We start from the raw sequence: 24,724 nt of genomic DNA, 5'->3' as shown, positions 1-24,724 counted from the left end.
GAGGCAAGGCCATAAAAAGAAAAAGACATATTTTATGTATATTGATGAAGTCCCTTTCATGTGCCAGGCACCGTAGTCAACTGTGAGCCCTTGGCAGTCTTGTCCTCAAGGAGTTCACAGCATAAGGTTGAAACCTTCACAACATAAGGTTGAAATTGTGGTACGATAATAATTACTTTAAACGGGGTATAACCTATAAAAATATAGAACCACTATGCTATACACCTGAAACTAACATGACATTGTAAATCAACTATAGTGGGATGTTTAAAAAAACTTCAAAAATAAACAAACAAAATTAATATGTTAGAGGACACATGGGAATTGAGTGTTCCAAGCAGAAGAAACAGTGTGTGCAAAGGCCCTGGGGCTAGAGAGAAAAGCCAAGGTGCAGTCAAGAAGAGAATGGTCTGAAAATGACCCAGGTGATGTAGTGAGCCCTCCCACCCAGAGCGAGGGCAAACTGGGAAGGTTTTTTGGGAGTGTATACAATTGGGGTTGCAATACCGTTCCTCATGTAGTTCTTTTTACCACTTTAGATTGCTATCTCCCTATTCTCTTGACCATATCCTCCTTTCTGCCATCACCCTCTTATGACACACTCTCCCTCTCCCTCCAAGATTCTTCCATCTGCCATAAACTTGGCATCCCATTTCAGGAAAGCATGGTCCCCACCAGTCTGATGGGCAGCCAAATAAATCTGTAATCTCTGTGTGTGCATTTATGGATCACCTTGAAATGGAACATTGTTAATTTATCATTTTCTTCGTGGCATGTACAGAATGTTCTACCAGCCTGGTCAACTGTGTGGGGCTATTTCCTATTGGCCCCACCCCCACCCCCGAAGCGGGGGCTGGTTGTTAAATTATTAAAGCATCTAGCATACACCCAAGGACTGGCATTGAGGAACTGAGCAGAGAGGCAGCAGGACTTTTATTAGGTTGGTACTGACCTTATCATCTTCATATAGTTTCTCATGTCTGTTTCAGGAGGAAAATATTTTTCAATGTGTTATTTTATGTGGGTACCTGGCGTTATTGCCTTTTCTTGGTGTGCTCAGGAGATGATTCAAGTGTTGTTTATTAGTTCCTCAAGGACCTGTCTTTAGAGGAAAATAATAATCAAGAATTTAGAAAGTGAGGGCAGAGAATTTGATGATTTGGGGAAAATAAGAGTGTTACTAAGAGCAATTTGAAAATGCAACCATGTCAGTGCTGGGAGGGATCTGTGAGCTTATGTTAGAGTTGCCTTCTCTAGACTAGATGGTGTATCAGTGTGATTCATATGGAAATCACACAATTATGCTGGACTGGAATTTGGCAGAGTCACACATTTGGGAATCCCACTTGAGAGATGAGGGAAAAATATATGTGAGTGGTTGCATGTCACTTGAACTGGCAGCTCCTGTTGGGAAGTCAGTCATCAATGGCGGTGGGTCAGAATCAGAATTTGCGCCTCCAAAGCTGATTTCACCACTGTGAGCTTGTTGTTTATATGAGTTACTTTGTGACTGAGCACAGAGTAGCTTGCTGCTTTCCCTTCTTCTCCTCCACCTCCACCTCCTTCTTCATGTTCAGTATTTTAGGGACCAAAGCCTGGGCACAGTTTCTTACGAAGAAAAGATTCAAAATTGCAAGTGAATCTAAACGCATAGGGCATATAGGCAAGTGCATGTGGATTTATTTCTTAGGCAATTCGAAAAAATAATGCCCTTTTCTTGAACTGCCCTGTTTCCAGCCCAACAGATAATTTGCAAATTCTATTTGCCAAGTTAAATATTCTCCTGGGCTACCCTGCCAAAGCACTTGCCCAATTTTTTTGCACAGTCATTATGTTTTCAGTTTGTGGGAGAGTTCTAGTGTTTTGATAGTTGTGTTTAAACAGCACAATGTTGGCTTTTATAAGCAGGATTGATTACTTTATGATCACGATCCCAGTTTATTATTTAATTGTTCTAAACTACTGAATTGTGAAATTGCAAGTCCTCTAAGGGAAATGCTAAAGAACACATGTGTGGCTCTTGGGCTGTCTAATCATGCCACGTTACACAGAAGGCGTGTTGAATTTTGAGCAATGTCTTGTGTTAAAAACTATGATGACGTCACTACTTCCTGAGAGCTCACAGGTTAGTGGGGGCACAGAAACTGTAATCTCTGCAGGCTGTGAAAATTCAATAACAAAATAGATACAATAGGCAGAGACTAGTCTGTCTGTCAGGAGGACTAAGATCTAATCCAGACTTCATCACTAACTAGATAGCTGGCCAACACATGTTCTCTCGGGGGTACAGTGTATTAATTACACACTTGGAGGAGTGGCTAGCTGACTTCTAGCTCTATAACTTGAGAAGTCTTGAGGGAAGAGCTAGATACATCAGTGGAGCACAGAGCTGGTTTCTAAAAGACGCATGAAGCAACTAGGTGAAAGTGAAATCGTTCAGTCGTATCTGACTCTTTGTGACCCCTGGACTGTAGCCTGCCAGGCTCTTCTGCCCATGGACTTTTCCAGGCAAGAGTACTGGAGTGGGTTGCCACTTCCTTCTCCAGGGGATTTTTCTGACCCAGGGATCGAACCTGGGTCTCCCACATTGTAGGCAGACGCTTTACCATCTGAGCCACCAGGGAAGCCCCCCAGGAGGTAGGATGCAGCATAATGGGAGTCAGCAGAAATGTCAACTTAAAAAGAATAAAACAAAGGTCTCATGCACAGAAGCCTCAGAATCTCAAAGACCCTGCAAAATCAGTGAGGTTGGAGCTTTCAGGGCAAAAGAGAATTCACAGGAAAAAATTCAAATAAGCCCATGGGAGAAGATTTGGAAATAGAAACAAAAAACAAGCACTTGTAATGTCTATGAACAGATTTTAGACAAAAATGAGGAGCACCCCTAATGTAGGGTGGGGAGGGATGGAAAGGTCACAGCCTGGATGACGCTGCTGTGAAGGTGGAGCCGACCTGGGCAGGGCACAGCAGCCTGTGCTTTCTCAGGCTTCAGCCGCTCCCCTTGTTCTGACTTACTTGACTTCTAGAATCATTATCCTTGGCTCAGAACCAATTAAAATGAAGCCACCGTTGGGCTCTTTGTGCATGGTAGGTTGTCAACAAACCTGTTCTTTTGACTAAATTTAAACCCTTTAAAAGCAGATTCCCCATCAGGCTCCTATCTTGTTTCCCACCAGCCATTATCTCTTGATACCTGAAACTGCAGAAGGGGTCTTAGGGGAGGAAGCTTGAAGGAAATTTGTTAAAAAGAAGAAATACATCATATATCAGCCGAAAACAAGGTGTCCATGAAGAAAATAGATACACAAATAAATAAAGGTCTTCTGGAATGTTTAAACTATTTTGACAGAAAACTCAAGTTTTGTAACCAAGCAAGTGAGCTCCTTGTCCCAAGAGAAAGACCAAATACTGGGGCAATGGTCTTTTGCAAAAAAAAAAAAAAGGCTTTATAGCCCGACAGCTAAGCAAGGAGACAGGAAGCAATGCTAAGATCTGTCTTCCTGACCCCTTTTGAGTGGCATATTTATCTTAGGAGTAAGAAGCAAGTGGGCAGGGGGAGAGCTCAGAAATGGTTAGTGTACAGTAAGTGTAAGTTTCAATGTAAGTTTTAAGAGTTCTCTGTGCAGGCATGGTATATTTTCAGCATGTGACTTCTAAAGTTGACTGTCAGTCATCCTAGTCCATCAGTGTGAGTGGGCAGTGCTCAGTCGGAGAGGCTGTCATCAAGTTGTCTCCATATCTGTAGTTACTCTGCTAAGTAAGTTGGTATTCTTGGCATATCATTTTGTTTCTACCTTATGGCCTTATAAGTTACAGGGTACCAGTTTCACATGCCTTTTTTGAAACATAACTATTGTGCAGGGACTTCTGTGCTAAAGATTCAACAACCACAAAATCTTACAAGAATTTTTTTTTTAATTTTTTTTTTTTTTTTGGCCAGAGGTCTGTTGACTAAAAATGGGACTGAAATTGTCCCTCCCTAAGTCTAAGCAATTGAATCCTTGCTTTTTAATGACTCTTGTGCTTCTGTACTGTCTTCACTGATAAAACTTGCCCAAGGCCACTGCTGAACTCACCCAGCCACCTTGGGGACAGGAGCACTATGCTACTGGCAGCTCCTGGGGACGATGCTAAGTAACTACACTCCGACCACGGGACAACAAAGAAGGATCCAGCCCCAAATGTCACTAGTGCAGACACCTCAGGCTAGAGCAACATCTACCAGACTTCTTTGGCTGGTCCCAGTCACAAGTGTCTCTTACATTTTACAACAACCCAGACCACACAGTCACATACTGACACATTACTGAGTCCCGGTTCATACAGCTCGCCACACAGCCATCCATTAAGTAGAGAAATGAGGTATTGAGGCAAGGCCTGGGATTTTATTGGGAGAGCCAGCAGACTGAAAAGATGGTGGACTAGAATCCCAAAGAACCATCTAACCTGTGTTAGAATTCAAGCTTATACTAAAAGGAGAGGGTGGTGTGGCTGGTGGTTGCAAATTTCTTGTTGCCAGCCAGACTCATAATAATACAGGATGTGAATTTTTTGTTCTTCCAACCATCCACATAGGTCTGATCATGTTTCTATAAACCTCCAACAAGGCAAATGTTATTCTTTGTTTTGCAACTGTTTTATCCTTATATGGAGGAAAAGACTTTTATCTTTATATGAAGGAAAAGACTTTGAAAATTGGCTATCCTATGTATTTCAGGCTATAGGTAGCATTCTTTTACAAAAGGTGCAGAGCCAGCATGACTAAGCAAAGGCTACAGAGCACAAAGGTTAGAGCTAAAGGAACAGATCCAGTGCGCAAGCAGGTTTGGCTTCGCTGTTACAGACAATCACACAACAAATATATCTGTTACCAAAACTCCGCCTCTGTTCACTGGTGCCAAGGCAGAGACAGAGTTTTGGAGGAAGTAGGAAAGAGTAGCTTTTATTGCTAATGCCCTCAAGACTGTGACCCACCCTGGATAGGGTTGTGAGGAGATTTATAGTGTTCAGGGAGCAGGATGTGATCAGCTCATGGATAATTCTCAGATTGATTGGCATCAAGGTGAAGTTTCAAGCATCATCAACCTTCTGGTTTCAACCAGTCTAGGGTCTATGTTCCTGTGGTCAGCAATTTTCATCTGGAGGGGATCTCTTCTTATAAAACCAATTTAGGAATATGTGTCAGGTCTTTCTCTATATCATTCAGGGAGCCCTGAGTTGGGTGATTCTGTTATGTAGCAGATTTATAGTCTACATTGTTACCAGTTCCCCAGCCCAACAGCTATTCTTTGTTCTCACATCTTCACGTTTCCCAGGGGTTAACTCTTGAGTCAGCACTTTATTTCAAGGACAAGGACAAGGGGAGTTGCACATGGTTATGTAATTCAAATGAACGTTTTAGCAAAAAGCGCCTACTGTAACTGTATATGACACACCCTCATATTTACTATTATATTGCAGTTAAAAAACACTAGTCAGAACCTGCTGTGTTAATTTCACAGCCCGCAATGGGCCACAATCCATCACTGGCACACACTGGTATAACAAAATCCCAAGACATTGACATCAAATAAAAGTGCCTTCATACAACCACTATAGAGAACAGAATGGAGTTTCCTTAAAAAACTAAAATTAAAACTACCATGTGACTCAGCAATACCATTGGTAGGTGTATGCCCTGAGAAAACCATAATTTCAAAAGGCTCATGCACCCGCATGTTCACTGCGGCACTATTTACAATAGACAGGACTTGGAAGCAACCTAAACTCTTGATGAAAGTGAAAGAGAAGAGTGAAAAAGTTGGCTTAAAGCTCAACATTCAGAAAACTAAGATCATGGTCCCATCACTTCATGGGAAATAGATGGGGAAACAGTGGAAACAGTGTCAGACTTTATTTTTTGGGGCTCCAAAATCACTGCAGATGGTGATTGCAGCCATGAAATTAAAAGATGTTTACTCCTTGGAAGGAAAGTTATGACCAACCTAGATAGCATATTCAAAAGCAGAGACATTACTTTGCCAACAAAGGTCCGTCTAGTCAAGGCTATGGTTTTTCCAGTGGTCATGTATGGATGTGAGAGTTGGACTACAAAGAAAGCTGAGTGCCGAAGAATTGATGCTTTTGAACTGTGGTGTTGGAGAAGACTCTGGAGAGTCCCTTGGACTGCAAGGAGATCCAATCATGGATCCTAATCCATCTCCTAAAAGAGATCAGTCCTGGGTGTTCATTGGAAGGCCTGATGTTGAAGCTGAAATTCCAATACTTTGGCCACCTGATGTGTAGAGCTGACTCTCTTGAAAAGATTCTGATGCTGGGAAAGATTGAAGGCAGGAGGAGAAGGGGACAATAGAGGATGAGATGGTTGGATGGCATCACCAACTCTATGGACATGGGTTTGGGTGGACTCCAGGAGTTGGTGATGGACAGGGAGGCCTGGTGTGCTGCAGTTCACGGGGTCACAAAGAGTCGGACACGACTGAGCCCCTGAACTGAACTGAACTGAAACATTCATTGATGGATGAATGGATAAAGAAGATGTGGTACATATATATACAATGGGAAATTACTCAGCCATAAAAAGGAATGGAATTGGGTCATTTGTATTCTTTCATACAGAGTGAAGTAAGTTAGAAGGAGAAAAACAAATATATGTTAATGAATATATATGGACTCTAGAAAAATGGTACCAATGAACCTATTTGCAGGGCAGGAATAGAGACACAGATGTAAGACAGACTTGTGGACACAGGAGGGGAAGGGGATGGTGGGCCAAGTTTAGCGAGAAATACTAGCACACGTACACTACCATGTGTAAAACAGGCAGCTAGGGGGATGCTGTTGTGGCACAGGGAAGTCCGCCTGGTGTCTGTGACGACCTAGGGGGTGGGATGGGGGTGGGGTGGGAGGGAAGCTCAAGAGAGAGAGGATAGACGTGTATATGTATAGCTGACTCAAGATGTTGTACAGCAGAAACCAACACAGCATTGTAAAGCGAATATGTCCCAGCTTTCAAAACCAGTTTAAAAAGCAAGGTACAATCGAATGGGCTCACCACTTACTTAAGACGAGTCAGAATTTACCTCAAGTAATTTCTGTGGAGAAGAAATGAGGATCAAAGTGAGAAAATGGCCACTATGTGGTAGACACTAAACCTATGTTAGTTCCTTTCCGTGTGCTATAAAGGTAGGGCACTAGCATCTCTTTCTCTAGATCGTAAAATAAAATTCATCCAGCGGTGAAAAATATATAGAATTCCAATAAGAAAAAAAGGAATGAGTTTTGTCTTCTGTGGAGAGAATTTAGAAGGTCTAGAGACAGTCAGGGCAGGATTCAGACACAGTTAATGCTTTTGAACAAGACCACCGGCCAGTCAAGGACCGACTCGGCTCCCTGCTCCTCTCTGTCAGTGAAGTTTCCTGGTTTCAAGTCCCCTCACCAGCCCCAGGTGACAGCTGAGCAAGATTAAGCCCCTGCTCTATTCAAGTCCTCTGAGAGAGGACAGATGCAATCTGAGACTTGGTTTGGTGCAACTGCACAATGACACCTGTTGATAGGTGGGAATTTAGACCAAGGAAGAACCACATGGGACTGTTGCAATGCCGCCATGAAAAAGGCAGATGCTACCCCTTCTGTTCAAATGGACTGGACGTTATAAAGTGCAGTTTGCCTCTGTGGTCTGATTCATCCAGGTTCACGGGAAGTGAGGAACTATCATGTCAGGGAAGCCCAAACTTCACTATTTCGATGCCCGAGGCAGGATGGAGGCCATCCGGTGGCTCCTGGCTGCAGCTGGAGCAGAGGTAGGTCCTCTTAACTTGGATCGCTGTTGACTATCAAAGCACTTTCTCACATGAGCCAGACCTCCTCATTAAAGGAGCTGAGTATGATTTTGCGTTGCATAAAAATAGCTGCACATTAAGAAAGAAATGGACTGATCTGACCAAATGAAAATGTAAATAATCCTGCCTGCGGAAGAGCATAGAAACATTTTTTTTTTTTGAAAGGAAACAAAAAACTCATCAACTAGTCCAATTGTGTGAAACTTACTTGGATTTCATTTTAACAAACTGTAAATATTATTTATGACACGTTCAAGTAGAAACTTGATTGCTGATATGTTATTAAAGAATTGTTAATATTTTAGGTGTAATTTTTAGGTTTATTATGTTTATGTTCAAAATAGTTCTTTTGGTTTAGAAATATGCATGAAGTATACAAGGTGACATGATATGATACCTAGAATCTGCTCCATTTTAACATAAAGGGGAATGTGGATGGGCATATAGATGACACAGGACTGGCTTGAGTTGATAATTATTGATGCTGTTGAAGGGTATGAGAAACACTGTACATTTTTAAAATTTTTATACATGCTAGAAATTCCCACAATAAAAGAAAAACTGTATGTAATATTAGAAAAATAAATGAAATTAAGGTTAAGATGAGCCAACTGTAACAAACCACTTGATAAGATTTAATATATTCACTCAGCAATAATTTTGGGTGGGAGCACTTTAGGGCTTCTCTGGTAGCTCAGCTGGTAAAGAATCCACCTGCAATGCAGGAAACCCTGGGTTAATCCATTCCTGGTTTGGGAAGATCTGCTGGAGAAGGGATAGGCTACCCACTCCAGTATTCTTGGGCTTCCCTGGTGGCTCCGCTGGTAAAGAATCTGCCTGCAGTGTGGGAGACCTGGGTTCAATCCCTGGGTTGGGAGGATACCCCGGAGAAGGGAACAGCTACCCACTCCAGTATTCTGGCCTGGAGAATTCCGTGGACTAATGTATAGTCCATGGGGTCACAAAGAGTCAGGCATGACTGAGCCACTTGCACTTTCGCTTTTGTGCCAGGCTTTGTGCAAAGTTCTGGGGATACAGAAATGAATGAGACAGACACAGTCCTTGCCCTCAGGCAGCTTGCACTCTAGTGAGGATGCAAACAAGTAAGCGGGTGATTAACAGAGGGATGGGAGCATCCACGAGCACCCCCAGGCATTTTATAGTGTTAGAACATCACATTCCCAGGAGCAAATGTAGGACTCTGTTAATGGTGCTATTGCTCCTGCTGCTGCTGCTGCTGCTGCTAAGTCGCTTCAGTCGTGTCCGACTCTGTGTGACCCCATAGACGGCAGCCCACGAGGCTCCCCGTCCCTGGGATTCTCCAGGCAAGAACACTGGAGTGGGTTGCCATTTCCTTCTCTAATGCATGAAAGTGAAAATTGAAAGTGAAGTCGCTGAGTCTTGTCCGACTGTCCATGGGATTTTCCAGGCAAGAGTACTGGAGTGGGGTGCCATTGCCTTCTCCGGTTAATGGTGCTAGTACTAAACAAACCGCCTGCCAAGGCAGCAGGAGAAGTGGGCAACAGATGATGAGATGGCTGGAGGGCATCATCAACTCAATGGACATGAGTTTGAGCAAACTCCAGGATACAGTGAAGGACAGAGAAGCCTGGTGTGCTGCAGCCTATGGGGTCTCAAAGAGTTGAACAAGTGTTTTTCTCAGTGATAACTCTAGAGGCCATGCATGGATGCTAAGTCGTTTCAGTCATGTATGACTCTTTGAAACCCTATGGACTATGCCCACTAGGCTCCTCTGTCCAAGGGATTCTCCAGGCAAGAATACTGAAATGGGTTGCCAGGCCCTCCCCTAGGGGATTGAACCAGCATCTCTTCTGTCTCTTGCATTGGCAGGCGGTTCTTTACCACTAGCGCCACCTGGTATTCATTGGAAAGGACCCTGATGCTACAGTCCACAGTGTCACAGAGTCAGACATAAGGATTTCATATTTAGTGAAACGAATTTTTTTTCTAAAATTACCCTCATGTTTACCAAACACAGCCAAGACGAATTTGTTTTTAAAATAAATTTGGTGACTTTATAGAACTGCAACTAAAGATCCCACATGCTGCAAATAAGATCTGGCACAGCCAAACAAATGAATAAAATAAATATTAAAAATAAAGGTAGCCAGTGCTTCCCTGGTGGAATAAGAATCTGCCTGCTAATGCAGAGGACACGGGTTCAATCCCTGGTCCGGGAAGATCTCGTAGGCCACGGAGCAACTAAGCCTGTGCACCACAACTACTGAGCCTCTGAGCCTCAACTACTAAAACCCTAGAGCCTGTGCTCCACAACGTGAGAAGACCCTGCAATGAAAAGCCTGCATAACCCCACAAAAAGGAGCCCCCACTTGCTGCAACTAGAGAAGGCCTGTGTGCAACAATGAAGATCCAGCACAACCAAAAGTTAAATAAATAAATTTAAAAATTAAAGATAACCATTGAAAATAATAATAATAGATTTTTAAAAATTAAATGTTTGGTCCCTTGACTATGTAAGGTATTTAATGCTGACTCTGGGTGTAACTCCTCAGAAAGAGTCTCAGACTAAATTCCCAAAAGGCTCTCAAGGCCAAGAAAGCCATGCCAAAGGCTTGCTATCAGATTTGCCCAGCTGGATTTCTCTCTTCTAGAGGTTTTCAAAATAGTTTGAGATTCCCGTATATATCAGGAGACAGTCTTTTTTTCATTTACCTGACATACATAAATCCAGACAGAGATCCCATAGTTTTCTGCTTGAGATTTAAAATGTCTCTTTGCCTCCTTTTTTTTCCCCCTTGGCTTGAAGTTCTACTTAACCCAAGGCCAAAGTTTCAGGCAAAGTGGGCTGTGTTTGTATCTCAAGGACATGGTAAGAGTTGATATAGCTTTTTCCTAGGCATATTTTTATTCTCTCAGGGTCAGAATTAAAAAAAAAAAAAGTACTTCAGCAAGTTAGCTTTTTCTAATTGCACATGCTAAAAGAGCTAGTTTTGCAATTAAAAAAAAAAGTTGTTTTAATTAATTTTGTGGTCATATTATCAAGAAAAATCATCTTTCCTTTTTTTTTTTTGTAGTCATAGTTTCATAGCTAAAATATAGACCAAATAGTGTCAAATTGGTCTTAATAATAGGGGCAGACTGGCTGAAAGATGTTTTTCCAGAAAGATTTATTCTTCTGAGGATGTAGGCGTCTTAGTTTGATCAGAAAGACCTGGAGAAGTAAGGGAACGTGTAGGAGTGGGAGAAGGTTGGTTCCCCCTGAGAGTTGGGAGAAGTTAGAAGGAGATCGTTTAGAATGTTAGGAGAGTTTTTTCTCATTATAGTAGCCACATAGAGCAGAATTACGATAAAAGGCCTTAAAAACTTGAACATAAGGAAACAGTCCGTTATCTCATCCTGTGGCAATAAAAATTGAATTGTAAGAGATTCATTTTCAGGCCATTTTCCTCATCCCTCAGTTTGCATAAAGGCCAGGCACTGTTTCAGTAAAAGCTTGCTAGTTCTTAAGGATGTACTCCAGAGGTGTTCTGGCTTAAAAAGGGATCCTCCTATATTGAATAACTTGCAACCCAGAACAGAGACTGCTTCTAGCTATGTAATGCACCATCCTCTATACATTTAGGAGACACCTGAAGGGGATTCAGAGCATCCCCTGAATTTACTTTGACCTTATTCCTTGACAGGGTTTGGGGCATCCTCTAGCCCCCACTTAATTTTAACCAGCAGTCTCCAATTGTCCTTAGTACCTTGAGTAAGATGTCCTCCTTTCGTACCTGGAGAGGACATGTGGACCAGCACATAGTGATTGCAGGTTTTCCCTTAAGCTTTATAGATGACAGATACTGACCTAGATGTAGGCTGATTGGAACTGGCCTGCTCAATAAGTAGTCTGTCCCAGCCTATGGGCTGCCAAGGCCTGGAGTGAAGGGGAACTCCTGGAGGAACTGGAGTTGGGGCTAAAGTACCACAGCGGTCAAGTATGGGCTTGGCAGCAGCAGCAAGACTTCAGTTAGTCTTTCCCCAAGAGGATTTTAAAGAACTAGGTAAAAAAAAAAATCTTACTGTGCAAGTAAGGCAGGAAAGAAAATCTCAGCCCCGTGGAAGACAGAGTGAAAGTCAGGAGTCTCCAGCCAATAGTTTTAGCGAGATCTGCAGTTCACCTTGAACTCCCGGGTTTCTCACCAAATGATCTCGGAGAGACTGCAGTACTGAAGAGAGATCTTAGTTCCCTGCCCAGGAACTGAACCAGGAATACTAATCACTAGACCTCCAGGGGCTAGAGGCTAAAAGCAAAGTAGCCCCGGCTCTTTCCCCCGTTTGAAAGCAAGAATGTTTCAAGGAGGCGAGAACCGTAAAAATAGGTGCAAGGTTTATGGGAGCACAGCATATGGGAAAGCACACGGAGAAGCAGATTATTTGAGACAGAAGCAAGGCAGAAAAACACACCTACAAAGAAAATGTATAGGTGTCCTCTCTAATCAGGAGAAGGAGTAAAGGAGTGAATTAAATCACTTATATAAGACAGTCCTTCCAGATCTTTGTTTACCTTTGGCCAATTAGCTTGTTTCTTTTTTCATATCTGTCTGGTCCTAGGACCCTCCCCGGGATGCATGGTCCTTTTGGCTAAGATGAATCCCACTGCAGATGTCTGTGGGTACATGTCCATACTCATTATGGGGAGGCACCCCCTCCATTTTTTACCCCAAGGAGACGTCTTGTGGATGTGCAGACAGGGAAGTCTTCCTTGACCTCAGGAGTGGCCACTTTATCTCTTTATTCCAGCAGAGCTCAGCTTCAAGGACAAGGGCTCTGTCCTTGGTGTTTGAGTGAAAACAAGGCATCAGCTTTATTCCACTTAACAAACACCAGCAGCCCAGCCCAGAGGCCCATCAATCGCCTACCTCAGAATCATGGAGAAACTCTGGAGATTTGATCCCTTAGGGGAGAGCTAGCAGTAAAGGAGGGTCTCAGGTGAGGTGGGGTCCTGCAAAGGAACCTCTAGTGTGCTCCCTTAGCCTCCTAACATATTTACCTGAGCCTCAGATTCAGTTCAGTTCAGTCGCTCAGTAGTGTCCGACTCTTTGCGACCCCATGGACTGCAGCATGCCAGGCTTCCTTGTCCATCACCAACTCCTAGAGCTTACTCAAATTCATGTCCATTGAGTTGGTGATGCCATCCAACCATCTCATCTTCTGTCAGCCCCTTCTCCTCCTGCCTTCAATCTTTCCCAGCATGAGGGTCTTTTCCAATGAGTCAGTTCTTTGCATCAGGTGGCCAAGTATTGGCCTCAGATTACAAAGGAGCCTCAGATTACACTTTCTTGATTGCCAGACATTAGCACGGTCCGTTCTCAAGTGTGTGAAGAAACAAGTACACAGAAAAACAAACTGAACCATTCTAGCTTGTTTATTCTCTATAAATCAACAACCAATAATTTTTGCTATGGTCCAGCCTTGGGGCTCAAGGATGTGTTCAGAGTTCCTGGGAAGGATGAGTTCAGCACAGGAGGGTGAAGAGCTGAAAGCATCCAGGTCTCCTCTTGTCCAACCCAGCCCGAAGGAGGAGGGTGTGGGGCAAGGCTGACCAGAGGCCACTGGTCAGGACTTCCGGGTTCTCAGGGCCCAGAGGCTGATCCTCACAACCCCATTCATCTCCCTCAGCCTCATAAGCAACAGCCCACCATCAAGTCCCATCCTTCCTCTGACACCTTCCCACAGTGACCACCCACCACCCCTCATGTTGTCTTGAACTGGGCACTTTGCGAATTGTTGCCCGCACACCTCACTATCTGTGTGGTCTAACCCTAAGGAATCATGTAGATCCACAATAAACTGTTTCACTGAGTCAGTTGAAAGTAAAAGTGAAAGTGTTAGTCACTCAGTTGTGTCCGACTCTTTTCGACCCCATGGACTGTAGCTCACCAGGCTCCTCTGTCCATGGAATTCTCCAGGCAAGAATACTGGAGTGGGTTACCGTTTCCTTCTCCAGGGAGTCTTTCTGATGCAAGGATCAAACCCAGGCCTCCTGTATTGCAGGCGAATTGTTTACTGTCTGAGCTACCAAGGAAGCCCCAGTTAGAAACCTCCCAATTCTCAAACTTTTCATCATCAAGACACCTTTTTAAAATAAAAAGTTGAATGGAGGGAGGTAATATACAGCAGAGGTCCCTGGTGGCAGCATCTTGGGAGTCAGTGACCTCATGGAAACCCCATGCTGGGGGACACCCCAAATTCCTGTCCTGATTTCACAGGGAGAGAAAGACTTTCCAGAGACTAGTTAAAACTCCATAACTAGAAGAATTTCCCAGTCCTTTCCCTCCAGTGACATTCCCCTCCCCCCAAATCATTACATAATCACTGACAGAGGTGGGGACAAGGTAGAGGTGAATTAGCCTGCAAAATAAGCAGTTACTTGCTGCAACCCACGCTTTTATCTTGGTGGCTCTAATCTAAATCTCCAAATGGCCTTGATCACTGTCCTCTGTGCACCCTGCCGAACTTGGAAATCCTACAGTCTCCATAGTGGGCACCAGGTAGAGGCCATGCAAGTTCAGCAATGCTATGGAATGAGATAAAAACTCAGTGACTGTTTCTGTTTTCCAGTTTGAAGAGAAACTTATAGAAAGTTCAGAAGATTTGGATAAGTTAAGATATGGTAAGAAACTGAATTCTTCTAATGGGAGGATCTAGTAGCAGCCATAAGTTGAGGTTTGAATACCAAAAAGGCCTTGTGTGTGCAAGGTAGGGATGGGGTCAGAGGAGAGGAAGAAATGTGGGTAATGGTAAGGATGGGGCTCCTTGAGAAGGTCTTGCAGCTCACTTGGGACTAGGAAGGGCTGGAACTCTAGTATTTGCTCAAGGAACCAGCCCGAGTGCCCTGTGAATGCCCTTGCTGGTCTCTCTCTCTCTGCTTTTCTGCACCATGAGTGACCATATCAGTTCAGGATGCCACACAGCCCTCCCACCCAAGGTCAGGGAAACACATGCATCAGAGAGAAGAGGGGAAAACGAGGCCCAGAAATTGCCATGAACCCTTTTTTCTGGCAAGTTTGACAAGTCTAGCAATATTGCAGACTCAGTGAGCAGGAAAAGGGACCTGCACATAGAAATCTCTCAAAATCTGCCTTATATGACGTGGGACTTATTTAGAACGTCTCATTCAAATTAGCAACCAGGTGGTGGCCCTATTGCAGCCTCTTCCAACTTCTTTCTAAAATATCCCTAAAGACAAATAGACTCAGAATTAGAAAGAATCACCCATGTAGTTCAAAAAAGATAAATGAAATAATGGGTTAAAAAAATAAAAGTTTGAGCAGGAAAAGGACTATGGGAAGCCAAAAACAAAATGCCATGCTGCTTAATTATACCAGGTCATTTTAGTATTTCATTTCATATCTTCAGTTACATCAACATTTTTTTTTCATCCTAAAAGGGTGTAATTCATCCAATAGTTCTCTCTTCTTTTCTCCTTTCAAAAGATGGGAGTTTAGTGTTCCAGCAAGTGCCAATGGTTGAAATTGATGGGATGAAGCTGGTGCAGACCAGAGCCATTCTCAACTACATTGCCACCAAATATGATCTCTATGGGAAAGACATGAAGGAGAGAGCCCTGTACGGTATTTTTTCCATTCTTTCATGAGTGATAAGTAGGAACAATCCTAGGTGTTTCCTTGAGCAATTAGGATGTGTTCATGGGGATCATGACCAACACCAGCTATAGACCATAATGGTGTAATTGAGCTCTAGTACAGCAGGGACCTATGAAGATGAGAGAAGGGTGAACTTGGAGTGGAATCAAGAGCTTATGTAAGAAGTCGTGGTCCGTGGGTATAGCAGAGTGACGGAAGACTCCAAACACGAGTAAACCATTAAGCTGGGAAGAAGGTGGAGCCTTGAGTCCAGGAGCTCAGACTAGACACCCACCAACAGCCAGAGACAAGGGACAAAGTGTCTGAGTGTCTAGAGGATAAAGTCTGAGAAGAAGAAGATCTAAAGGAATTGATTCTTAAGTTCCAGAAAGTTTAGAATGATAACCAGGAGCTTAATTTATCAGTCCTCTTTATGGACCGGTCACTTGACAGGGGATAACAAAGTACATAACTTTGGGGATAACAGTGGATAACAAAGGGGGTAACTCAAGACACCAGAGTCATCTGGAACATTTTAATATACGTCTGAAGCAGCCAGATTTATTCAATACAAGCAAAACTGGGGGAAATCCTCTCTGTTGCAATGGGACAACTTGACTGATACTAAAATCATGTAAGGAACTGTTGGCAGTTACTCAAAAAGTTAAAGAGTTACCATATGACTCAGCAATTCCACTTCTGGGTATACACCCAGGAGAGTGAAAGACACATTCACATTTCATAATTCAAGTTCAGCATGATGCCTGTCAGTGGGTAGCAACATGTGCTGTGGTCAAGAGCACAGCCTCTGGGGAGGAATGGCCAGCACTCCCATCGCAGGTTCATCACTAAACAGCTGGTGACTTCAGACACTTTCATGAACATCCTGCTCTTTACTATTTTATCTGAAACCTAGTCTTCAGCTCCACGGGATTATCTGTGAGGATGTGTGGCTGAACCGTACTGATTGCATTTTGCCCCCTCTCCCCCATCTTCAGGTCACCATTCCTACACCCTCATCTTTCTGCATGCTGCGCTTTAGCCTCCCAACAAAGAATGTGCCCCAGCTGGATAAGTTCCCCATCAATTTTTACCCTTGCCTTCATCTAATAAGAAAACTGGAAGAATGCATTTTGTTGACACAGAAGGTTAATGGTCATGAGACCCCCCAGGGGAGGAAAAACCACAGGTTCCTTCAGTGTAGACTTGCTTCTCACTTGGTAGTCAGATTCTAATTTTAGTTTTGACCCTTTTAAATTCCCCTAGATTCCTTTTGGGAGGACAAAGTGCAGCTGTAATTGTCTGTGGACCATTGTTTGCACTGTCTTTCCTGCCTGTTTATAAGTTACCCATAATAAACTTCATCAGTTCAGTTCAGTTCAGTCGCTCAGTTGTGTCCAACTCTTTGCGACCCCATGAATCACAGCACTGCCAGGCCTCCCTGTCCATCACCAACTCCCGGAGTTCACTCAAACTCCTGTCCATCAAGTCAGTGATGCCATCCAGCCATCTCATCCTCTGTCGTCCCCTTCTCCTCCTGCCCCCAATCCCTCCCAGCATCAGAGTCTTTTCCAATGAGTCAACTCTTTGCATGAGGTGGCCAAAGTACTGGAGTTTCAGCTTCAGCATCATTCCTTCCGAAGAAATCCCAGGGCTGATCTCCTTCAGAATGGACTGGTTGGATCTCCTTGCAGTCCATGGGACTCTCAAGAGTCTTCTCCAACACCACAGTTCAAAAGCATCAATTCATAGTGAAAAAAAAAAAAAAAAAGGAAACAAAACACATCCACACTCGAACTTGTACACGAAAGTGCACAGCGTTCATAATATTCAAAAAGTGGAAACAAACAAAATATCCAAGAACTGATGAACGGATGAACAAAGAATGATACATCTCTATAATGGAATATTTTTAGTCACGAACAGGAGTAAAGTGGAGTAGGCCACGGTAACCCACTCCAGTATTCTTGCCTGGAGAATCCCAGGGACAGAGGAGCCTGGTGGGCTCCAGTCCATAGGGTTGCAAAGAGTCAGAGACGACTGAAGTGACATAGCACGTACGCAGGAGTAAAGTAATGATGTATGTGACAACATGGATGAACTTTGAAAATACTAGATGAAAGACACCAGACACAAAAGGCTACATATTGTGTGATTCCAAATATATGAAATGTCCTGACATTCAAATCCATAGAAACAGAAATAGTAGTTGAGTGGTTGCCTGGGGCTATAAAGCTGAGGAAATGGGGAGTGACTGTCAAGGGTACTGGATTTCCTTTTGGATACAACGATTTAAAAAGTTCTGGAATTAGAACATGGTGATGATTTCAGAATGTACTAAAACTACAGAATAGTACCATTTAAAGGATGAAAGTAATGCTATGTGAATGTATTTCAATAAAGCTTGTATTACCAAAAAAAAAAAAAAACAACTTTTGTAGGAAATTCTTTTGGAACAAAAACAAAAAAGAAATCACTTGAAATTTTCATTGTTGAAACTGTATGAAGAACTGTACTATTTCAGGGGATATTTTGGGTGGCGCATTGAGAAATGCAAATGAGGCCAGAGTCGGGCAATCATATATGGAGGAGGTTGTGGAATCATTTCTATCAGAAATAACTGGAGGAACTACTGATACTGGGCATCTAAATGGACCTAGTGGTGTAACAGGATGAGAAAGGGAGAGCTAGAGGGACATGACTGGGACCACTGTGCCAGGACTCTCTCTAGACGTGACTGAGGTGCTGCTAATGCATCACACTAACTGTGCATAGACTACGTCACAGCAGAGATGGCAAACCCAGGTATGGTCTCAGAGGTTACCTGCAGGGATTTACCCATTTCTCTCATGCCTCTACGAATGGGTCCCCAGAGTGCTTTGTCCCTATATTTGATCATGCGTATAACCAAAATATTCGCTATGTCTACCTTGATGGCTTGTTCTAGAATGAAATGTTAAAATTAATAAAAATCGTAACTCCATGACTGGCTTAGAAAAATGTACCCAGTGGAGAATTACTTTATCATCTTTTGATGCCCCATTCTTATCTATTCTTAAACTAGAAAATCTAAGGCAGGAGACATTTGGCAATTTGGTCATTTTGTCTTTCAGGATTGATATGTACACAGAGGGTGTGGCAGACTTGGGGGAAATGATCATGCTCTTGCCACTGTGTCCCCCTGATCAAAAAAATACCAAGTTGACCCTGATCCGAGAGAGGGCAACAAACTGTTATCTCCCTGCATTTGAAAACGTAAGTGGACTGTTTAGTGGTCTTGACGCTGAGACGGGAAGACAAAGGAATGTAGTGCCTGGTGTTGCTGGGGAATCGACCTTCACTTATGTGAACCTTCCTGAGTACTAATGCAGCATCCTGACTCCCAGGGCATTTTCTAAAAATTGACTCTGAGGGAGAATTGCACCAGTTTTACACATATTATCATTTTTCAGCATAATTTCTATTGACTCAGACCCAATTTGAAATTCTCTGTTCAATGGAATTTCATGGTTTTACTTAGAGCTTGGGCTGTGGAAGTTCTGAAAGCCACACAGGAGCCTGGGGTAGATGGATCCTGCAGAACATAGCACAGGGGCTTTGATCCAAGAAGAGCATGATGTCAGCCATACATCAGAAAATATTCTGGTACCACGTGTAGGGAGACATGAGAGCAGCTGCCTGTCGGGAGAATGTGGAAGTGTTTCTGGGATGGATGAGATATTTCTCAACAGAGATGGGGGAAGAATTGGGGAGGAAGAGAGAGAGGAAAAGATGTTCAGGAGAAAATAATCACAAATTTTGGGGACATGGCTCTCAGACTTTTGAAGAAGGTCATACAAAGCCAAGGAAATAATGTTCCGTCATTATGCCTAGTATGTATCTTAGTTAATGCTTCTTCTTGATGGTAAGAGGAGAGCGTTTCAAGATCAAAATTACCTGAAATCATGCTAAACAAAAATGATTAACCTAGAAAAAAATGATTTTAAGAGATTCAGGAGGGTTACATACATATATAAAGATTAACACAGAGCATAGGAGCATTCTTTCATTTATTTAGCAAATGTTAATTCATTGCTTGCTTATCTGACCATATTCAAGGAGCAAAGAATTTAATAGTAATCAGAGAGCACACCCTCCCAGCCCTTGAGGTGCTAAGAGTTTATGCAACGTTCACAAGATCATAAGCTCTTTGATGATTAGCAGTTTGAGTTCATCTGTACTTTGATTTATGGGTTGAGAAGATTCTCCTAGAAAAGGAAATGGCAATCCACTGCAGTATTCTTGCCTGGAAAATACCATATACAGAGGAGCCTGGCAGGCTACAGCTCCATGAGTCCAAGAGTTGGACAAAACTGAGCATGAGCAATGATGGACAGAGGGTACTTTGAAAACAAAGGGCCCGTGATAGCATAAGTAAAAATTATATTTTATAAAATATGTTTTGATATTATATTCTTTTCCAAATGATTATCCATTTGTCCATGCTTTTATATTTTTTGTTTTGTTTTCAAAAAGTTTCTCAATCATATCCAACTTTTTGTGCCCTCATGGACTGTGGACCACTAGGCTCCCCTGTCCATGGGATTTCCCAGGCAAGAATACTGGGATGGGTTGCTATTTCCTTCTCCAGGGGATCTTCCCGACCCAGGGGTCAAATCCCGGTCTCCTTCATTGCAGGCAGATTCTTTACCACTGAGCCACCTGGGAAACTCTTCATGCTTCTGTATGTATATATAATCTGAAAGTGTATTTGCCAAAATGTTATTATGTTAGTTAGTGGTGCTGTATGCATTTTTCTCTTTATACATTATGATTTTCATATTGCTGGAATATTTTAATAAATATAATATATTTCCCTAACATATTATTATGAAACATTTCATACATGCAGAAAAGTTTAAAATGTATAAAATGAATTCATATGAACCTACCATGTGGATGCCAGAATTAAGCTTTTGTTTCCATGATCATATGTGATTATCTCTACATTCCTCTTCTCTCAATCAAACACCTAATTTTAGCTATATAACAGAGTGAGTTAAGTCATCAGTGAAGTTCACCTCCAGACGTTGTAGCGTGTAAATTGTAACATGGTCCAAGTTAGGAGTAAGGGAGAAGGGACTTCAGGTTGACCCAGGTTTATTTCAGGCCCCAGAGAGAGACCAGGAAATCAGGAAGCTTCAAGAAAGAAGAGAAATGTAGACCGAAATAGTTTGCTCAGGGTTGAAGAAGGTTGTTAAGAAGTTGGAGTCACTGCCCAAGGGAGAAAGATGAGAGGGACAGAGAGAGAGAAAGAGAGGAGAAAGAGGCGAGAGAGAGATGGATGAAGGGTCATGTTGTGAAGTTCAGGGCTGCACACTTCAGGATGTAGGGTCAACAGCAACACTGTGCAGACGGTGCTAAGCCCTTGGCCCAGTGGAAGAAGTAAGGCAGCCACAGTGAGGAGGGAACAGGAAAAGGAAATCATAGTCTGGCTTCCACTGGGGATGAGGAGGGAACAGCAGACTCAACTGGCCCATCTCACTGAGTTGGGAGGAGCAGAAGGTCTGGGGTCCCCACCCGCCCAGTGAGGGGCAGAGGGAGAAGTGGGGCTGGGTGGTGGGCAGGGGAGGAGCAGGGCCCAGGCTGTCTGAACCTGCATTCCTGATCTGACCCCTCCATTTGCCAGGTGCTGAAGAGCCACAGACAAGACTATCTTGTGGGCAACAAGCTGAGCAAGGCTGACATCCACCTGGTTGAATTGCTCTATTATGTGGAAGAGCTAGACCCCAGTCTTTTGGCCAACTTCCCTCTGCTGAAGGTGCGCTCTCCCACGGCCCTGGACTGGGAGGGAGGGAGGTTGGGGTGGCGGTGGAGGGGTAGGGGTGGGGGTGTGCCCACACCTCCCACCTCAGAATCTGTTCTCTGAACAGTGGGACTGCAATGCTAGGGTCCCCACCGTATCACTTCTTCCCCTCAGTTCCTGTTCCTTCTCTCACACGTTGATTTCTCTGTCTCCGTCTCTCTCTCTGAGGGCAGATTGGCTCTGACTCACCTCACAGATTACCTTTCATGCTTTCTGCCTTCACTTCCAGCCCCATCTCCTAGCTCTTCTTGTCTTGATATCTGGAGCCTTAATCTGTGCTGATATCTGACACTTTTCTCTTCCTCACACTACACTCGAGGGTGAACCTTCAGGACTGATGTGTAGGAAGATTGGGATGCTGAATGGAGTCTTATACTAAGACATCTCTGGGGAAAACGCCACTGGGCTGTCATCTTCCTGGCTCACTGGGTGTCCATGTCCAGCCTCCTCCTGGTGCTGATGGAGGGGCCTCAGCTGGCCCTTGTCTAGGAGGGTCTCAGAGTCCCTGCTGACTAGTGTCAGTGACGGGGCTGGTCTTTAGCGGCACTCTAAGCTGTGCTCTTGTGCATTGCAGGGCCTGAAAACCAGAGTCAGCAATCTCCCGGCCGTGAAGAAGTTTCTGCAGCCTGGCAGCCAGAGGAAGCTTCCGGGGGGTGAGAAAAGTCTTGAACGAGCCAGAAAGATTTTCAAGTTTTAATAAAGCCAACAGGGCCACCCAGAACACTGAGGACCAAACTTATGAAACTTCTGGCAATGAAGTTTTTATCTAAGTGTAGACCCTGGGTGTTGTGAGACTAATAAACTATTCCAAAGTTTTAGTGGCCATTAAATAATAAAGCTCCAATGAGCAGATTTAGTTACTCTTTTTCTTTAGAATTGAATATAAAATCAGATTTTCCATCTCTTTCTAGCACATCTTTTTTTGGAATTAAAAATTAAATACAAAAGGGAAATATAGATTATGTCATCCCCTTGATTTTTTTGGTAGGAATTATCATATAACATCTGTCACATACCTTATCAAAGAATCAAGTGTAGAAATTAATAATCTGACATTCTTCGGTTTCCACAGGAAACAGCTATTTCTGGTGTCAGTGAAAACAATCAATAAGCAATAATAAGAACAGGCAAGAGTTTTACTTGAGCAAACTGAGGACTAGCCAGAAAGATACCTTCCCAGATTACTCTGAGCAGCTTGCTCTGGACATATATGGTTTCCAGCACAGTTTTGTATATCTTTGTCAGAACAAAGGCCATTAAATGAGTCAGGGATACATTTTTTCAAGATTGGGGAAAAAAACACCACACAGATCAGCACATGTACAGTCAGCATGGCCTTGGCACCTGGCACAGACTCTTATCACGGAAGAAGGACCAGCATTGGAGTCCCCCAGGAAGGAAGGCATTTAATCTCCCCACCCTGCACCCCCCGACCCCCCCCCCCACTTCTGCTTGCAGGATACAGGATCTTAGTTCCCTGACCAGGAATCAAACCTGTGCCCCCTGCAATGCAAGCATGGAGTCCTAACAACTGGACTACCAACTAAGCCCCTTAATCTTTATTTTTAACATGGACTATCTTTCCTTCTGGTCAAAGTGCTCTTGTCTCTAATAACTAAAGCAGATATAGAATGTATGTTTGATTGGCCACAAACAGGTATTTCAGTTGGCATAAAATTCAAGTTGGCTCATGTATAAGTCAGAATGACTTCCCTGTATCTCAATATGTGAACATTTCTTTTATCACTGGCCATGGCAAAAAGACATTTTTAAAAAATTTCTTTGAGAGACATTTTGCTTCTGATAATAAAAATAACTTTTCTTATGCATTTTGAACAGCTATTTTTTTCTACTGTGGGCTCTCCAGTGTTCAGGGAGGTGGGGAAATAATGAGAACCCAGTGGACCCAAACTGTGCTCAGGGGAGCCTGCCTGGTCATTACAGCTCAGTTGCACGAGGCATTATGGGGCCCTGCACAGGGGCCTCACCCCCATTTGACGGGATCCCCCAGATCAGATCTCTATGACACAGGTGACATGTGTGAATTTGATACGAATGAATATACATGACATCATTTCCCCTGGCCTCTCGAGGAGCCAGGGAGCCTGGACTGGGAGTGATTGTGGCTTTGGTCACATGTGGGGCCTGCAGTGATCACTCCCCAGAATACTTGGCCTTCGAAGTATCGGATTCTCTTCTTCCTGGAGTGAGCTGCCTGCCTCACCCTCACCCCTGAACCTCCAGTGAAGGGGCGGGGCCAGAGCTGACAGACACATGGGGGTCCCTGACCGCCCTTCCCCTCGCCCTGGTCTGTTCTCCACTGATCAAAGATTATCAAAATATTTTTCTAAAAAGCAAACCTGAGAATCACCACCCTGTTTTACCTCCCTCAGTGACTCCCGCGGCCCGCGGGGTGCCCTCCTGCCTTCCCTCCTCACCCCTTGAGTGCCAGTCCCATCACACAAGACGTGTGGGGGTGGCCTGCGCCCTGCCTGGGCACCTTTGTTCCCTCCCAGGCCAGCTCCACCCCGGGGGCCACACTGAGCTCTGTGCTCCCTGGGGAGAGCTGGACGCACCTCTTTGCTTCCCCCAGAGCCCAGTAAACCCCCTGATGGCCACTGGGATCCCCCAGCATCTGTGAGTTCCTGATGGGGGCCCAGCCCTGTGTATCCCCAGGGCTCCACCATGAATGGTTGTACCTCCACACACACCTCCATGGCCCAGGAGTCTGGGCTGTGGGAATTCCTCACAGTCCCCACCCACTCTCATCTGCCTGACAGCTCTATTCATTCATCCAAGTCTTCAAGACCAGGATGTTCATATCACTCCAATGCTATGGACAGACCTTGCTTTGATCCTAATGCAAGTAAGCCAACTGCACATAAGTCTTTATGAGACATTGGGAAAATTAGAATGCTGAACATTTAATCAAATGAATGAACTTCAAGTATAAAAGATATAAATTATAGTGGGATGGATGAGTTGTGTAGGATTTGCTGCACAGTAATCCTGTGCTCTGGGGAAGTAAACAGGTCTGTGTGTTGGTTTTCTACAGTTGCTGTGTCAACTTACTACAACTGGGGGGCTTAAAACAACACGATGAATTCTCTCACACTTTTGGAGGCCTGAAGTCCAAAGTTAAGGTGCTGCATTGCCTCTGGACACTCTTGGGAGAAGTCTTCCCTGCCTCTTCCGGCTTCTGGTGGCTTTTTCAGATCAGGTCAGTTCAGTTCAGTCACTCAGTCGTGTCCGACTCTTTGCGACCCCATGAATTGCAGCATGCCAGGCCTCCCTGTCCATCACCAACTCCTGGAGTTCACTCAGACTCACGTCCATCGAGTCAGTGATGCCATCCAGCCATCTCATCCTCTGTCGTCCCCTTCTCCTCTTGCCCCCAATCCCTCCCAGCATCAGAGTCTTTTCCAATG

General features: G+C 43.9%; 1 protein-coding gene across 3 annotated transcripts; it reads left to right on the top strand.

Annotated features, from left to right (window-relative positions):
• Positions 1 to 834: 834 nt before the first annotated feature.
• LOC133236422 (glutathione S-transferase A1-like) lies at positions 835 to 23,125 on the top strand. Of its 3 annotated transcripts, XM_061398443.1 has the most exons (7): positions 835 to 940; positions 7,692 to 7,802; positions 14,427 to 14,478; positions 15,302 to 15,434; positions 18,565 to 18,706; positions 21,120 to 21,251; positions 21,871 to 23,125. In XM_061398443.1, the coding sequence occupies exons 2-7, from the start codon at positions 7,716 to 7,718 to the stop codon at positions 21,991 to 21,993; spliced, it is 669 nt and encodes a 222-aa protein (XP_061254427.1). In that variant the 5' UTR covers positions 835 to 940; positions 7,692 to 7,715; the 3' UTR covers positions 21,994 to 23,125. The 3 variants fall into 3 exon arrangements, with proteins under 3 accessions (XP_061254427.1, XP_061254428.1, XP_061254429.1); XM_061398444.1 differs by lacking the exons at positions 14,427 to 14,478; positions 15,302 to 15,434; XM_061398445.1 differs by lacking the exons at positions 7,692 to 7,802; positions 14,427 to 14,478; positions 15,302 to 15,434 and having other exon boundaries at positions 851 to 940.
• Positions 23,126 to 24,724: the final 1,599 nt, after the last annotated feature.

Source organism: Bos javanicus, chromosome 23, assembly GCF_032452875.1.
Source record: "Bos javanicus breed banteng chromosome 23, ARS-OSU_banteng_1.0, whole genome shotgun sequence".
NCBI lineage: Eukaryota > Metazoa > Chordata > Mammalia > Artiodactyla > Bovidae > Bos > Bos javanicus.
The sequence above is the reverse complement of the archived record's forward strand: the minus strand, read 5'-3'. Positions and strand labels throughout refer to the sequence as shown.